The sequence below is a fragment of the Malania oleifera genome, chromosome 4 (genome assembly GCF_029873635.1).
Source record: "Malania oleifera isolate guangnan ecotype guangnan chromosome 4, ASM2987363v1, whole genome shotgun sequence".
In the NCBI taxonomy this organism is placed as follows: domain Eukaryota; kingdom Viridiplantae; phylum Streptophyta; class Magnoliopsida; order Santalales; family Ximeniaceae; genus Malania; species Malania oleifera.
In genome coordinates this window covers 106,906,436-106,924,259 of record NC_080420.1, presented here as the reverse complement: position 1 = coordinate 106,924,259, position 17,824 = coordinate 106,906,436, and the positions used below count along the sequence as shown (strand labels likewise).

General features: G+C 34.9%; 1 protein-coding gene across 1 annotated transcript; it reads left to right on the top strand.

The window, feature by feature from the left end:
• The first annotated feature begins 332 nt into the window (after positions 1-332).
• Positions 333-1,343, top strand: LOC131153925 (germin-like protein subfamily 1 member 11). Its single transcript, XM_058106369.1, has 2 exons — positions 333-474; positions 790-1,343. The coding sequence occupies exons 1-2, from the start codon at positions 333-335 to the stop codon at positions 1,341-1,343; spliced, it is 696 nt and encodes a 231-aa protein (XP_057962352.1).
• Positions 1,344-17,824: the final 16,481 nt, after the last annotated feature.

The window sequence follows — 17,824 nt, the reverse complement described above, 5'->3', positions numbered from 1 at the left end:
ATCGAGCTAGTTGTTGAAGAATAATATTATTGTAGCTCTAGGTCGACCCTGATCAAACAATTAATATATTAAAAAAAGCTAACCACGGCAGTCTGCGGCTGCCACACACGGAAAAAAAGAGAGCTAATTAATTAGAACAACTCATATGTAGACCCCTATCTTACATCTGATCTGCAAGCATATATAGCTGCCCTTTGTTCTTGTAGCAATATATCTCATCACCACCTCGAATTGCATTAATCTGTGCGTGCTTCTGAGTGTGTGTGCGTGAGAGAGAGAGAGAGAGAGAGAGAGAGAGAGAATACTGCTTATTAATTAAAACATCCGTGAAAATGGGTATTCATTCGTACTTCCATGGGTGTTCAACTGTACAACTTGCAGTACTGTTGGCTTTGGCTTGCTCAGTTGCCTTTGCCGCAGACCCGAACCCGCTGCAGGATTTCTGCGTTGCTGTTAATTCCACCAATGATGCTGGTTAATTTAAACATTTGCCTCTTAATTTACCTCTCCATCCATCTTCAATTCATTCACGTGTTGATTGCTTAATTCATTCACATATATATATATATATATATATATATAGATACACACACACACACATATATGTATATATATATATATATATATATATATATATATATATATCTCTGCTGCTGCTGCTGTTGTACATATACTTAATTACTGCTAACTGCACCTAGTTTTTTTTTAATTTGTTTCTTGCATGCACATGGTCGGGGTTAAATTACGTAGAACCAATGCATCTGCTAATTAATTTGCATGCGTGGACAGTGTTCGTAAATGGAAAAATCTGCAAAGACCCGCAACTCGCAACAGCAGATGACTTCTTCGCATCCGGGATCCATATGCCCAGGAACACCTCAAACCCGCTGGGCTCACTAGTCACCATCTTCAACGACGACGTCGTTCCGGGGCTCAACACTCTCGGCGTCTCCATAGCCCGCGTCGACTTCGCCCCCGGCGGCGTGAACCCGCCGCACTTCCACCCCCGCGCTTCCGAGATCTTTGTGGTGACAGAGGGCACCCTCTACGCCGGCTTTGTCCCCTCCAACCCCGACCACCGTCTCTTCTCCAAGATCCTCAACAAGGGAGACGCCTTTGTTTTTCCAATGGGTCTCATCCACTTCCAGCTCAATCTCGGCAACACCAGCGCGGTGGCCATGGCCAGCTTTGGCAGCCAAAATGGGGGTATCACCACCGTCGCAAATACTATCTTTGGTTCAAACTCGAGCATTGACCCTGACGTCCTCACCAAGGCCTTTCAACTGGACGAGGACGCCGTTGAACGTCTTCAAAACCTTACGTGGTTTTCCAACGCTCTCTAATTAAATCAAGACTAGTTAATCCGTTGTATATGGACAGTGCTATAGATACATAGTGTGTGTGTGTGTGTGTGAGAGTGAGTGAGGTCTTCGATTATAGAAAATATATTCACAGTGTTAGCAATCAAAGAATCTAAATAACCTTAACCAAATACCTCAGTAATATATTTAAAAAATGAAACACAAAAGAGGTTATGGATTAAGTTTGTAAAAGATTTATCAAGGATAAAGGAAAACTTTCAATTCTTGCAGTTTGTATGCAAGAAACTCACAAGTTAAAATAATTTTCCCAAACAATACTAATCAATCAATAACAATATCGGAAAAATTACCAAGCAAACTCTCAATGAAGAATTTTCAAATGAGTATATAAATTTGAGAGTATACAGAGATTTGTGTAGGAAAATACTCGCAATAATAAAGCTCAAAACTCCCTTTCAACTTGTAATTAATTTGCAAGTGAGAAGTATAAGCAAATAAATCTCTCCACTCTTAAAAAAATTTTAGCAAGTAATGTAAGAGAGAGTGAAAAAATTTGCTTGAAAATATATGTTGTATAGGCAAATGGGAGTATAAGAATTTGAGAGGATCTTTCCTTAATCAATTTGCTAATCTCATACCTAATTAGAGCAAATGGAGTGATATATATAGTTTCTCCTCAAAAAATAACCGTTGGGACTCAAATGGAATTTTTAGAAAAGTTTAATTAGCATTTTTACCTTAATTACCGCGGTTATTTTAAGTGAACCCGAGAGGTTAGGTTGCCCGGCACCAAGGATCAGTCGCCCAAACACTCACATCAACTCATAGCCATTTTTCCCTTTCGGTTGACCGTGACCAAAGGCCAGTCGGCTGAGTTAGGCGATTTCCCAAACCTTCGTAGGTTCGGGCGCCCGGTCTTAAGGTCGGTTTATTGAGAGGGTGAGTTCGGTCAATCAAAGGTATTTTGAACTGATGGTTTGGTAGGTCGGGGCAAGTACAAAAAATCAACTTCAAGGTTTGGTCGATCGTGGACGATTAGTTCAAATATGGTTCGATCGCCTGAGCCTTAGTCAACGTGTTGACTTCTGGCTTGTTCAGTCGACCGAGGCATTTATAACACCTTAAGGTCAGTCGCTCAAAGCCCTTTCAAAATGCAAGTTAGGTCTTGATTTTTATTTAGAAGTCACTCCTGTTCACATAAGTATAACTTTTAAGATATAGGGGATTTTTCATGAAGTGTTTTGGGACCTAAGGTTAGTCTAAGGTCTAGGCTTTTAAATTAAGGCCAAAAAATCTAAAGTCGATCAACTGAAGTCTGTGTTAGCCTTATTTTTTTCCTTGAACTTATTCAACCATGTGTAAATAAGTTATAGCATCTAGGTCCAAATGGTTAGCCTATGGTCTTGAGCATTTAATACTTATTGTAAAGACCCGAAAAATTTATCACAATTAAATAATAAAATGAGCGAGAGAAAAGGAGATTTCAAAGGGGGACGCAGCAGGGTTTCATCAACAAATGCAGAGCGTTCTTCGACAAACAGCCTTGTTGGGCACGTCGACGAGGACACGTGTCTCATCGATGAAAAGATACCGAGAGGGGTGGCTTTAGGGCCTGAAGTTCGTCAACGAAGGTTGTGAGTTCGTCGACGAACTCCCTTCTTCACCTCGTCAATGAGGCCACGTGTCTCATCGACGAAGCCACGTGGCCAACCACCTATATATAGCCTAAAATTCACTTTTCAGAGAAGAATTCGTCCCATTTCACTTTCTCTCTCTAGAAAACGAACCCTCCACCTTCTCTCTAGATTTTTGGCTCCGTTTCTCCCCGATTCGACGATCAGAAGCTACCACGATGATCCTAGGGAGATTCTCTACAACTTAACCGAAGTAAAATGTTGGTTTGAGTAGTTTGGGCATCATCCCAAAATCAAGTATATTTAGGTATTTTTAGTATTATCAGGTTTATCTGAGCCCAGATTTTGTGTGGTACGAGAATATACTGGTGTTTTGTGGAGTAAAATTAGGATGTTATGATTTCAAAGTTAGGGTGTTTTGGGGACCCTACAGGCATGGGTTGAGGACCCCAGCGGATATTTTTCCAAGAGCCCAGGTAAATTATAGTTTGAAAAATTACGAGTAGGTAGGTTCAGGAAATATGAGTGTGATAATTTTCTGGGAAATTCATTGTTTTACTAGAAATTTTGTATATATATAATTACAGGATTTTAAGATTGGTACGCCAAGGGCATAAGGGTTGAATTGGAGGCAAGCCTCCCAGTCAGATAGGTAAGGGAAATATGCTATGCCAACTAATTTAGAAATTATTACTAGTAAAACATGACATATGATTATGGGTGTTTTTAGAGTAAGTAAATTATACAGTTCTATAGATTTCAGTACATGTGTTTTGTTTAATTAATTGTGTGGCATGAGAAATTTTTAGTACAATACAGAATTTATATAGCTTTCATGTTATCAGGATTTATGTAGTTTTACAGAGTTAAAATATTCAATTTTCTTAGTACCGTGATTATACAATTTATACAGAAAACATGAGACGCAGTATTAACCTGAATTATTATTTATGCAAATTTATGATTTTACAGCTTATACCAAAATATGAAATTCAGATTCAGTAAACCATGATATACAGTTTCAAAACCATGACATACAGATATTTCAATTTATTCAAATCAGTTAATTACAACATTATGGTTATTTCAGTTAAATAGAATCATGGTTAAATAGTAATATAGAAATATCAGTTATATAAATATATTTAGTATCAGACCCTGATGGACCACATCAGTTTTCAAAGCATGGTACCATTTCTATTTCAGTTCAGAGTACAACCACGTATCTCGGATAGTATGTGGATTTTCAGTAGTCGATCGCATCTTTGTTGTGGACAGGCTCCTCGTCAGTTAGGGTTGAGGTGGCCAATCTGACTATCAGAGTTCAGTTGACTAATCCTGGTCGGCCAACCAGTGTTAAGTCCCGCCTACAGGCCGCACAACCCTGTCATGAGGGGTTAATTCATGACTTTTAGTTATCCATCCAGGGAAGTTTTCTCAGTATTATTATATATCTAGATTTACAGAAACCGCAGTCACACCTATAAATATTAGAAGTATTTTGAATAGAATATTAAAAAAATAGTTTATGTTAAGTCACATAGGTGTGAGTTATGTTTTGTATTATTTATACGTGTTTTCTCAGACTCAATTGTTTACAGTACTTTTAAATCATATATTACAGTTATGTGAACTCATCTGCCACACACTGGTAATAGCATATTTTTTCTTACTGAGAGTTGTCTCATCCCAGTAATTTATCACTTTTCAGGTGAACCAGATAGAGGAGCAGATCAGACTCGAAGGTAGGGGAACTATAGTAATGCCCTGTCTATAGGGTGAGTATTTTTGGGAAAGATGCATTTTTTGAATGGTCCCTAGGAGATCAGATGGAAGATTTTTGGGAATGTTCATGTTGTATGCATATTTTGGGAATACTAAAACTCTGGTATTGTAAATGTGGATGTATGCCTTTTTGTTTACCGCTACATAGGAAATTTTATGGATGTTTAGGCTTCCGGTCCCCACTTGGATCAAGATGACAGTATAGATTTTATTCAGGGTATTAGAGTAATATAATTTTATGGTATATAAAAAAATGCATGAAAAATCAAGTCATTAGTTATTACAGACCATAATATAAAAAACTAAATGCAATAGAATTGAAACCAAATGTCTTCTTCTTCTTCTTTACTCTACACTTCATAGAATATACCTGAGTGAGATGGTCTTTAAGTTCTCCTTTGGCTTCCATTTCCAGTCCTTTATGTGCATTCTGACTTATGACCTGTTCAAGCACTAAATACACACATAAATAACTTGCAGTTTGTCATTATCAAAACTAGAGATCGGACTCAAAAAGTCAACATATAGCAATGGCAAGATCTAATTCTTACATTTGACTATCGAGAAATTAAATTATTAAATATCATATATATATATATATATATATATATATATATATATATGGAATGTCTATTAGATCTTATGTAAGATAAAGCTCGTGTCCTTAAATAGACTTCTAGATAGGGTATGAGTGGAGTCAATATTTAAAGGTTGGTAATCAAACATCCTTTTTTTTAATTTAAGATAATTTGAGGTTAATTTGGTATCATCATAAGACGGGTGCATATAAGGTGCTCATATTTTCTTCTCGCATAACCTCACTTCTAAACCTGACTCTGGTTGCATAGACCTTGACTATCGATGTCTTTCGATTTAGAAATAGCTCAAAGACAAATGCATTGGCAGTATTATGTGTTCTAACCTCACCTAGTATAAATTAAGTTAATATCAACCCCATACAACAAATTTCTCATGGCTTCGTAAGGCCATAGAATTGCATTGTTGAAAGTTCTAAATGAGTTTCATGTGCCACAAAATGTACCAATTAAACAATTTAAAAAATTGGTCAACCTAATATTGATATTCAATAATACAATATATATTAATGATGAAATTCCTATTGAAGGAAGAGGTCGTGTGAATCTTTTGCATATTGCAACGAAACATAGCAGATGATCATATCAAAGGTATTGGTTGATAGTGGATCAGTGTCAAATGGGTGTCTATATTCCACAATTGTGAAGTTAGAAATTGACAAGTCAGCAATAAGAGGATAAGCATTCTCACAGTCAAAGCTTTCGTGGAACCATGAGATCAGAAGTAGTGGGGAGATTGATTTAAATATTAAAATTGGTCCTTGGACTTTTGAAGTGGCATTTCAAGTATTAAAGATCGCACCCTCATTCAACATGCTACTAGAAAGACCATGGATCCATATGGTTAGAGCAGTTCCTCTTTCCTTGCATCAAAAATTGAAGTTTGTTTCTGGAGATCATCTAATTACGTACTATGAAAAGTGAAGAAAGCAGCAGTTAAATATGAATGGTGCCTTATATTGGAGTTGTTGAGGGAGCTTGTTTTCTTAACACAATACAAACAATGTCTCTTACAGTTGGAAAAGAAATTGTATTGGTTATATTTACCCACTTTGCAACCTAATTTTAACTTTCATATTGAGTTAGCCACTTGGTCGAGACGACTCGGAGATATATATACCCCCTTATGTTAGAGGTGCCCATTCGATACGTTGTGACAAGTAGGGTACTTTTAAGCCAATATTTAGCCTATGAGGATTTGGATATTGTGCTTTCTATATCAATGGTTAGTGAGAAAAAAATTTATTAAAATTTACTAATCATTTTAGGCAAGTTGTTTGAGGGAAACTAGGTTGTGGTCATAAAGAATTTTTGCCATAATGGAGAAACGATGAAGCTAAAGCGTAAGACTTACTTCTAAGCCATCTTTGTGGAAGTAAATTCTACTTGGATGAATTGAAATCCCAATCAACTAAAGATAGGTGGTGAAAGCAAAACTAAATAAAAAAACATAATAAGCCATCCTTACCCTATTTAGGTCAACTTTAAAGGTGCACGCTTGATGTTCATCACTTGGGGAGGAGAAGGGGAAATAATGACCTTGATCCCTAGGTATCGGGGATGAATATAGTTCCCTTAGAAGAGGACTCAATGACCTTCCTAGGTGTCACAAGTTAAGCTTGTTCAAAATTTTATACTTGCCTATGATGAATTGTCTTATGTGAATGGAATGGGTAACCATAACGTAAATAGTAGTATAAGTTTTTTTTTAAAGGATAATGGCTTCATAAAAAATGGGAGTATGACTCCTCGTTAGTTTGATATTTCCTAGTACTGAACTAGAATAGGATAAAAAACTCTTTAGGGGATGAGTATTCATTAGTCATTATAGAGCTTGTTAGTTATTGTAAACGTGTGTAGCCTATTTGCCTCTCTTACTAAATACATGTTACCATGGAGGTGGAAATAACGATTTATGTTACTTTAAAGTTCACCACGTGACACGAGTTTACGTACTTTCATGTTAATTTGCTTACTACTTCTACTTCATTTATGTTCAATAATTTAGAATTTGTTTGTGATGCCCCGATTTCCATACCATTTTTTTCCTCAATATATATAAAACATACAATCACCTATCGGCATGTCATCACCTCTGATACCACACAAGCATAACCCGACCTGAAGTAGGTACTGGGTACACAATCATTCTCATATTCACAAACCTAACAATGGAAGTCATTATATATATACATACCACAGCGAATACACATACCAAAGTACTAAATCATCCATAAATACATGTCTAATACGTTCCCAAAAAGAAACACAAGATGCTTTAGGGGAATCTCCATCCCTACCTCAGAACACTCACCCTATCTACGCAGGGTATCAGCTCACCTCTACAGTGATGGCAGTATGAGTTTCATTATAACATAACATATATTCATTTTAGTGATAATATCTTCTGAGAAAAATATATCAATTCCACATTCATAATCATATAAATATAAAACACAAGCTTTCATAAGATTTTAGTTCCATTTCCAATTTCATTCACACGCAACCCATGTTTAGCACCAAAGTTCCCAAGAATAAGGAAGACTACCCGCCCATACGAGTAGCTTCCCTATGCCCCGGGTACAACTGAAACTCATCAGAGCACTCACCTTACTCAGTAAGCCCTCAAACGGAGTGTTTTACTTCGCTTTCATTATTTATATTATTAACTCACGCTATTTCATTTTTCATTTCCATTTCACTTCCATTTCATTTCCGTTTCACATCTAGCTCATGAGTATCCTCGGTAACCAACTCATCCACATATGTAACTTATGGCTGCCCTGAGGATACTTTTCACATCATGCTTCACCCCATGGTCAAGGTCACTCTCCATACTATACGCCATGCTTCCCCCTATGGTCAAGGTTGTGCGGCCCGAAGGCTGGACCTAACCGCAGTTGGCCTACTCGGTCAGATCAAAATAAACATACCATATACTCGTCTGTAATATGAATGGTTTGCCATATACCTTGATCCGAACTTAGGGAGCGAAACAACCCTTCACACTGGCTCATTTGAACTTTCACGCCACATGTTCCACGAGTTTGTGTGGTTGTACTAACACCACTAGCAACGATACCGTGCTCAATTCAATAACACATCCATCCATTAGGGTTTCATTCCACATTTTGATATTTCACAATTGTAGTATTTCACAATGCAATTTTTCACATTTCTATTATTATCATTTCACATTTATACTGCAGTATTCACGTTGCAATATTCACATCCTCATATTCACATTTCAATATTCATATTACACTATTCACATTGCCATATTCACATTCTCATAATCACATATCAGTATTCACATTTCATCATTCCCATTGCAGCATTAACCTTGCAATGTTCACATTTTTAGTAATCATATCTCAAGATTTACATTGTAGATTTCATATTGCAGTATTTTCATTTCCTGCATTTGTAGCGACGTCCCGGGAGCGCGTGTGCCCCGGGCGGCAGAATTAAAAATCAAATTTTATTTTTAAGGAAAAACATGGAATATCGGAGTCGCCACTAACCTTTAGTGCGGTTAGAACACATGATTACTACCCCGTTAGGGGTAGAATCGGTCTACAATACCAGAGTCGGGGTCGGGAGTTCGGTTACGCGAGGGGAAGGTATGAGCACCCCCTACGCGCCCGTTCTTAAGAACGGTACCTAATTAATTTAAAATTATCCCTAAGTTAATCTAATAAATCTTTACATTACTCCTTTTTATGAATTTATAAATACGTAGGAAAATAAATATATACATATATTCCCTCAGAGCTTAGGGTACGTGATGCCCAAAGGCTAATACCCCTTGCAATTAAATCATAGGGATCAAAATCAATAAAATACTTAGGAAAGTACACTCCCAAATTTTGGAAACCTTATAGGATTTTGTTTATAGGAAAATACTAATATGGGAGGTTTTAATGTATGTTAATAGGGTAATAAGTAACCCATACCTACTAAAATACTATGAATGTCAAAATAAGTAACAAGATACCATAATACTATATATATATTAATATATAAAAGATACTATAAAAAAGTAATACCTTATATATTAAAAGACTAAAAATACCCTAATAGGTAATATTAGATGTCCTAAAAATACCATATTAAATAGTTCGCTATATGTTAAAATTCTAAAAATGCCCTAATAAGTGATACTAAATGTAAACGTAATAATAATACCATCTATATACCTAAAATACTATAATAAGTTACGTATCCTAAAATATCAATAATATATATATATATATATATATATAATTACCATAATAACTACTATCATGTGAGCATACCAAATATATAACGTAATACATAATACTAAGAATGCCATAATAATATCTTATATATACACTAAAATACTAAAACACAAACAAATACCATAGTAATATAATATCATACTAATAATAAGAACCCTAACACAATGATAAACTGGAACCCTACATGGATGTACAGGACTTGAATAGTGCGCATTAAAAATACGACAACAAAAACTTAGTATATCTAAATATTAAACAATGGAACTCTTACCTCCGTAATTAAAATAAAAATCCTACAATAATGAAAACAAACAAATTAGTATTTATAAATATAGACATCAATTATTAAAAATACAAAAAAACAATAACCAAGAAAAATTCAAACTTTACAATAAAAAGGTGTGTGCTGTGTGTATTTTACCGTGTGTGTGTTGTGTGCGTGAGTTTGTGTGTGTTATTGTGTGTGTTTGTAGTGTGTGTGCTGTGTGTGTGCGTGAGTTTGTGTGTGTGTTGCCGTGTGTGTGTGCCTGTATTTACAGAGGCTTACAAAGGGGTGCTGCTGGAGGGAGGCCGGGAACTGCAGAGTGGAGGGGGCTGTGTGAGATCTTGCCAGGAACCAGGTGGAGAGGCCTCGTCGGAGATGTCGGTGGCCTGTGGGGATCTCGGCTGGTTGCTGCTATGGTGACTCTCTCAGGGACCAGCAGGATTAGCAGGAGCTGCAGCCAGAGGGGATGCTGCGTGCAGTTGTGCAGGGTGGCGACTAAGGTGCAGGACTGCTGCTCTACTGTGCTGTGGCCGAGAGCTTGGAGTTGTAGGGGGAACCTCTCGGGTGCTGTTGCAGGTGCTTGCTGGAGTAGCCGGATGGTCTGGTGCAGAGGAACCAGGGGGCGGTGCCGAGGTGGCCTGGCGTTGCTGTGGCCCCAACTGGTGTCGGCGGCGTGAAGAGCAGGTTCAGGCGGTGGTGGAGCAGCAGGAGAGTGGAACAGGTGATGAAGATGGGGGACTTGCAGAATTGGGCGTGACTGGTTTTTGGAAGAGGATGAAGATGACCGGAGATGGTGGGCTGACGGCGGAGCTGGGGGGTGACGCCGGAGAGAGCGGAGCTAAGGACTTCAAGAGAGAATGAGAGAATGAGAGAGGGCAAAACAAAACGATGGAGGCTGTTTTTCAGGGCTCGGGACCAAGAAGAAGAATAAGAGGAAGCGAAGAAGAAAGAAGGTTTTCTTTTTTTCTTTTTTTTTTGGCTCGGTTGCGATGCTCTCCTCTGTGCGCTTGGCCTCTCCCCCTTCTTATAAAAAAGAAAAATTTGAAAAACAAACCCTAAAAAAAAATTCCTTTTTCAGTTTTTGGTATTTTTCTTTTTTTGGAAATAATATATACTACTATTATGGTTATAAGGAAATAATAATAATAATAATAATAATAATAATAATAATAATAATAATAATAATAATAATAATAATAATAAGTATAGCAAAATAATAACAATAGCAAAATAGTAATAACAAAAATACATAAATAAATAATAATAGTATAAAAAATAATAATGATAGCAAAATAATAATAATAGTAATAACAAATAAATAAATAAATAAATAAATAATATAAAAATAATAATAATGATAGTAAAATAATAATAATAAATACTAAAAGTGTTAAAAATAATAATAACAAAAATAAATAATGATAATAATAATAATAATAACGGGATAAATAAATAATAGTAATAATAATAATGATAATAAAGGTAAAAATACTAATAATAATAATAAATAAATAATAAATAATAATAATAATAATAGTAATAATATTATTCCTAAAGATAAAAGTACTAATAATAATAATAATAATAATAATAATAATAATAATTAAAAATAATATTAATAATAATGAAAATAATAATAATAATAATAATAATAATAATAATAAGACTAATTAATAATAATAATAATAATAATATGGATAAATGAAATAATAATAATAATAATAATAATAATAATAATAATAATAGTAATAAATATATTGGGTCAGGGTAAAAATGGGGTGTCTACAGCATTCACAACTCATTTTATCAATTCAATATTCATTCCATCTCATAATAACATATATGTATCCCATTTCACATTATTCAACATTTTTCAATAAAACATTTTCGCATTTCATATTTCACCATTTCTCATAAAGTACTTTTCAGTGCATATCACTTTTCATCATCTTTCTCATTTCAGTATTTCATATTTCAATACACATTCCATAATATCATAATTCTCAATGCAAATCATTTAACCCAGTTTCAAATACATTTCAGTATAAATCATATGCCACCAATTTTCATTTTATATTCATATCATAATAAATTTCAGGTAAAATATCATATTTCATTTCTCATATTTCTAAACCAAAAATTTTCAGAAAAGACTGCTATAATTATTCCTCTTACCTGACTTACTGAGAGGTCCACTAACACCCTAAATGTTAGGTTTACCGTAATCCCAAAAGGGGGGATGAATTGGTATTTTCAAAAAATTATATCCTAGGTCACAACCTTATGGTCAATCTAATGCAGAAAAATTAAATCAATTTAAATATGCAAGGGTGAAATTAGGAATAGCTTCCCAAGAGAGGGGGTGAATTGGCTTTTAAAACTTTCTTTTAACTTCTTTTAAGAATCCTTAACTTCTTTAAACACTTAACCAATTCTTTAACTTATTTGTTTAATTTCACCAATCACACAACAACTTAATTAAACAACCAATCAATTAAACGCAATCTTCAAACCAAACAATCAATTTATTTTCCAAGTATAAGTCAAACAACAAACAACCAAACCAAGATATAAAGTATTCAGCACTTTGGTAATATAACAACTCAAGATGGTTGTTTGTTTATATTTGCCAAATTTGAACCAAGCCCTGTAATGAATGAAAATTTATGCTTGCTGATGTAAAACCCTGTATAAATGAATCAAATCACTCTTTACAAATATTTAGAACTCAAATAAACTCTTGGTAAATTTATCTTTGAGATGTTAACCAAGTAACGTACTCCCATAAGGTTTTCGTAAGATATGGTGTCACCAACATACTCCCTTTCGGTTTCCGCAACTCAAATCAAAATTAAACCTTAAGTTTGTTTGATTTTCCAAATATATGTAATTTATATGATTTCCAAATTTTAAACCATCCACACAATTTAAATATGCTGAAAATAAAGAGTAAGGGAAGGAGAGAATGAGACGGAGATTTTTACGAGGTTCGGCTTATACCTAGCCTACGTCCTCGCCTTTGGCAAACCACCAAAGGATTCACTAGTTCAGTTCCGTTGATGGGTGGAAACAACACCGATTACAACACTCCTTGGTTAAGGCTAGAGCCTGCCTTCTCCAAACGATATTCCCTCGTTCGGTCACTCCTTACATAGGCTAGAGCCCGCCTCTCTAAGCAATATTTCCTTGCTTAGCCAACGATCCAAACAACCCTTGGAACATCAAAGAACAATAAGAAACAAGATATAATCTGCGTACAAGTATACTCTCTCAAAGAGTAAGTTAGTACAATTTCAGCACTATATACTTTGAATGTAAAATATCAATATGAAATACAATGAAGCTTAAGTGTAGAATTCACCAATATCCTTCTTAGATAAGGATTAGAAATAGAAATTCAAAGGAGGAAGAATTAGCACTTCAGAATTTCTCAGCAAAATAGATTTGCAATGAGTGAACAAGAGAGCTTTTGGAAGAACAAGAGTGCTTTCAACTTTACAAGAAGATTTTTCAATTCTTTGATGTGTTTTGATTTGCAAAACCATGTATTTATAGGCTTTCAAACTTGTTTCCATGTTGCAAAAGTTTCCTTTAAGTGTTTCCCAATATTATAGAAAGTTTGGAGCTAAAACGGCTATATTTTAAAATATTAGAATTTGAAAAATTTTCCCGTTGAATAGAGTTCAGTTGACTAAAGTGTCATGGTTAGTCAACTGAAGTTCCTTAAATCCCTTTAAAATAGAGCTGGATACAGGGTCAGTCAACTGAAGTTAGAGTTTAGATGACTGATGTCGCAAGTTCAGTTGACTGAAGTCACAAGTTCAGTCGACTGAACTCACTGCTGCAACTTTCTACCTATTCTGGAAATACTTCAGTCAGCTAAACTTATTCTTCAGTCAACTGAAGTCACTTGTTCAGTCATCTGAAGTCCCTCCCGTGAACATTGTTCAGCTGACTGATAGTAGTGACCCCGCTTTAGTGTTTTAGCCATAACTTTTTTTTTATAACTCAAAATTAGGTGTTCTTAGTGTCAAATGAAAGCTAAGAGAAAATCCTACAACTTTCTTGTTCATCATTTTTTAAAATAATAAAGTTTTTATAGTGAAAAATACACCTGAATACGGCTATATAAAAACTGACAGCAAACAGAAAAACCCTTTTTGGTGCTTTTTATTCCAAAAATGATTCTAACCCTTTAAAAATAATTTTTGACTTTATAAAATTATTTTACAGATATTTTAAAAGGTATTTAGGTCCAAGAAGTTAACCTAAGAGCTTCAAAATATTGCAAACGATATTTTAAACATTTAAAGTACTTACATGAAAACTTCTAAAACTTTTCTCATTCTTAAGTCTTCATGTTTTGTTTCTTCAAGCTTCCATCTTTTCTTCAAGCTTTCATATTCTTTGAGTTTTATCACTTTGCCTTTCTTTGGATCTTTTAGTATTCCTTGGCTTTCAACAATTCATTCATGTCTTCATATTCTTCAAGATTTAGTATATCATCTTTAAATCCATACTTTGACTCTTTTAAGCTTCATTTGATCCTCTTGAGCACTTTGACCTTTGCTTTCTCATATATAAGCCCTGAAATATCATTACTCACACAAATACATTAAATTTCACTTGTTTGTTAGCATCAAAACAAGATAACAAGATTTTAAGCTTTGTAAAGCCAACAAAGGGAAATTAAGTAATACGATAAAATCAACCAAGCATACACCAGAGAGCAGTAAATAAGAAATAACACCCAAAAATGTTATTGAGGTTCAGTAAACAGCCTACGTCCCTGCCATGACTAACAAGCACAAGGATTACCACTATAAGGCTCACTTAACGGGTGGAGCGGCACCTAAACAATCAGGTCAATTAGCACAGGGTTGATCTCAACCTTTATAAACAATCCTTACCGAGATAGATTACCGGCCCCTCAGGCCACGCCTAGAATACAACAATATTTCTCAATAATTAAACTAGTACAGTGATTATGCTTCTCAGTAAAGCAGATATGTACACAATCTAATCAATACACCACCGAATGATATAATGAAGTAAGCTCAATGTGGTCTAAATGTCAACTCTCAAATATTTATGCAAAAGTTGCAATTAGTGCGTAAGAGTGAAAATGATGTGATCTTTGTGTCAAAATAATGATTTCAATTATACTGCACAAACAAAGATTGTAGTGATCCTAAAAAAATAAAAAATAAATAAATAAATTTTAAAAAAATTTAAAAAATTAAATTTAAATTTAAAAAAAATAATAAATTAATTAATTAATTAATTATTAATTAAATAACATAATATAATATTATAATATTATAAAGATATAATATATATATACATATAGTAAACTTTCCTGAAGGATCAAAAGACCCTTCAGGATTCACGCACAGCAGACAGAGGCGCCCCCTTCATTTCCTCCGTCTCCTCTCTCCCACTCTCTTCCATCTCGTCTTCGATATTCGGCTGATTGAATATCCAAAAATACGGTTGGGCACTATTCGCCACCACCAACACTTCTACTGGAGCGGATCTGTCGTGGGAGCGGCGTAGGCATATTTCTTGGGGTAAGGTCAATTCTCAAACTTACCTCAATTTCTCTTAAACTATAAGTCCAATTAATGAATGAAAATTTTCAGGAGATTCATGGGGAGATTCTCTACAATCTAATTAGAGCGGGTTTTCAAATTGGAGCTCCGGGGTACCAATCCTAAATCGAGGGTAAGTTTAATAATTTAGGTTTTATTAGGCTATTTAGGGTATTCAAAGTCCAGGGGAATTTTAGGAAAAGTTACTCTAGGGATTGTGATGAGTAATGTAATGAAATTTGAATTTCAGGGTTTCAAGGATTTTAAGGGTCGTGGGGCGCAGGCCAGGGTGTTAGCGAGCTTTTCAGGAATCAGGTAAGGGGATTAAGTTAAGTCAGTAATCTTATAAAACTTGAATCAATTTAATTGTTATGTTTATATAAATATATTTATTTATTTATTTATTTATTCATTTGAGAATTTAAAGGCTATTTTGAAAACCAACCGTTCGAAATGGATTTTACAAACCTAGGATATATGGTATGGTATTTTTGAATAAAATGAACGATGGAAAGCTTGTTTATTTATATGGATATCTTAAAATTTGGAAAATCGTGTGGTAGATAATTTAATTGGTACGAAATATTGTATATCTGGATTTGAGATTTTGAAATACTAAATTATTTGAGAAATACTGGAAATGCTTGTGAAAATACTGGAACTATTTATGAAATGCAAGAGTTTGAACTAACAGCCAGTGGCCGAGTATTGTTTGATTGGCCAAGAGCCAGGATTATTATTTGATGGCCGAGGGCTGAGTTTTAATTGATGGCTATATACCGAATTGTGTTTTGTGGCCTAGGGCCAGGTTTTTGGAATAACAGGAAATATATGTGAATTAACGTTTTAAATGGTGATTTCTATTATCTAAATTGCATGATATGCTTTAAGAACCCTGGGGACCAGTGTATTGTGAGCACGGTACCGTTGCTAGTTAGACCATGTGCACCCACACTGTCCTGGAGAGAAGTGTAGGGGGGGTCCAGCCGACTACCTGCGTGAGGTTGAAGTAAGGGCGTCGGACGTATAGCTTTTCTGTGGATGGCTGCAAATGTGTTTGCAGAGGATGTTTTTTTTTTTACTTTGTCTGGGCTGATCACCTAGGCTTAGTCCAGCCTTCAGGCCCCACAACCCGTGTGATGGGGGAAGTAAATGGCGTGTTTGTCAGAGGGAGTGTCTTATATGCATATCTGTTAATTTATGTGAGTACGAATAATTAATAAGATAATTTCGAAGGCTTGTTGAGAAAGGCGAGTGCCCTAATAGCAGTAATGGTATTAAAGCATGGGAAGCTACTTGTATGGGCGGGTAATCTTTCCTATCCTCGACTAATTGTGTGTGTGAGTGTAAAATAAGAGTGTTTTTGTAATGTGTTTATTTGCTTAGTGAACTGGTATTTTTCTATACACTAAACGCATGCTAACCACACGCTGACATTAACTTAGTCTTTCCCTTACTAAGTTGTGTCTCACCCCTACTTTACAAACTGTCTTTTCAGGGAATCCTAAAGATCGGGTCTAGCGGGCTAAAGGAGCTGGGCTAGTGGTGTAAATTTTATGTAGGTAGTGTATAAATAGAAATTTTACTTTTGTTTAGTTTTATGGTATGTAATTATGTGAAAATGGATATATTTGTGTATAAGGATAGATGGAACTATGGTAATGTAATTTGAGGATTTTGTATTTTATTTCCGCTGCGTATATGTGTTTTATATTTGATGATTAAGGTATCAGGTACACAAACGTCACTAAAGTAGCACCCTAGGCCCACGTAGCGGGTCGGGGTCATTACAAAGATACTAGCCACACTTCAGATATCTCAACAAATGATTTTTCTCAAAGTATAAGCCTCAAGAGATATTCAGATTTTGTTTGTAAAAATGGTTTGATCTTTGTGTTCAAAAGATAATGCTAATCAAGGAATATTACAACAAAGATCTTTAGAACATAAACAAATATCTCTCCAAGTATTTTTCTCAAAATGAAACACGTGAGATATTTGAAAATAATTTGAAAATATTTTTTAGCAACCAAAATCGAATGAGAACTCCTTAAGATATTACAATAACAATGCAACACTCAGAAGCTCAAATGAAGTTTTCTTAGGAAAGACTCATTGATAAAAGTCTCCTAAGAAAAACGTGAGGTCTTGCTCTCAATCAAAATAATCTCAATCAATCACAAATTGGAGAGAGCAAACCTTTAAAGTAAGAACACTCAATTCACACTTACAAAGGGATTTTTGGCAATATGGCAAGGTAAGTATGAGTGTAGGATACTTGGAAGTGAGTATGAGAGATTTTGGATTTCAGGGAATTTTCACTAATCAAGTTTTCTAATTGGTTTCTAATCTTTTAAAATGAAGGGATA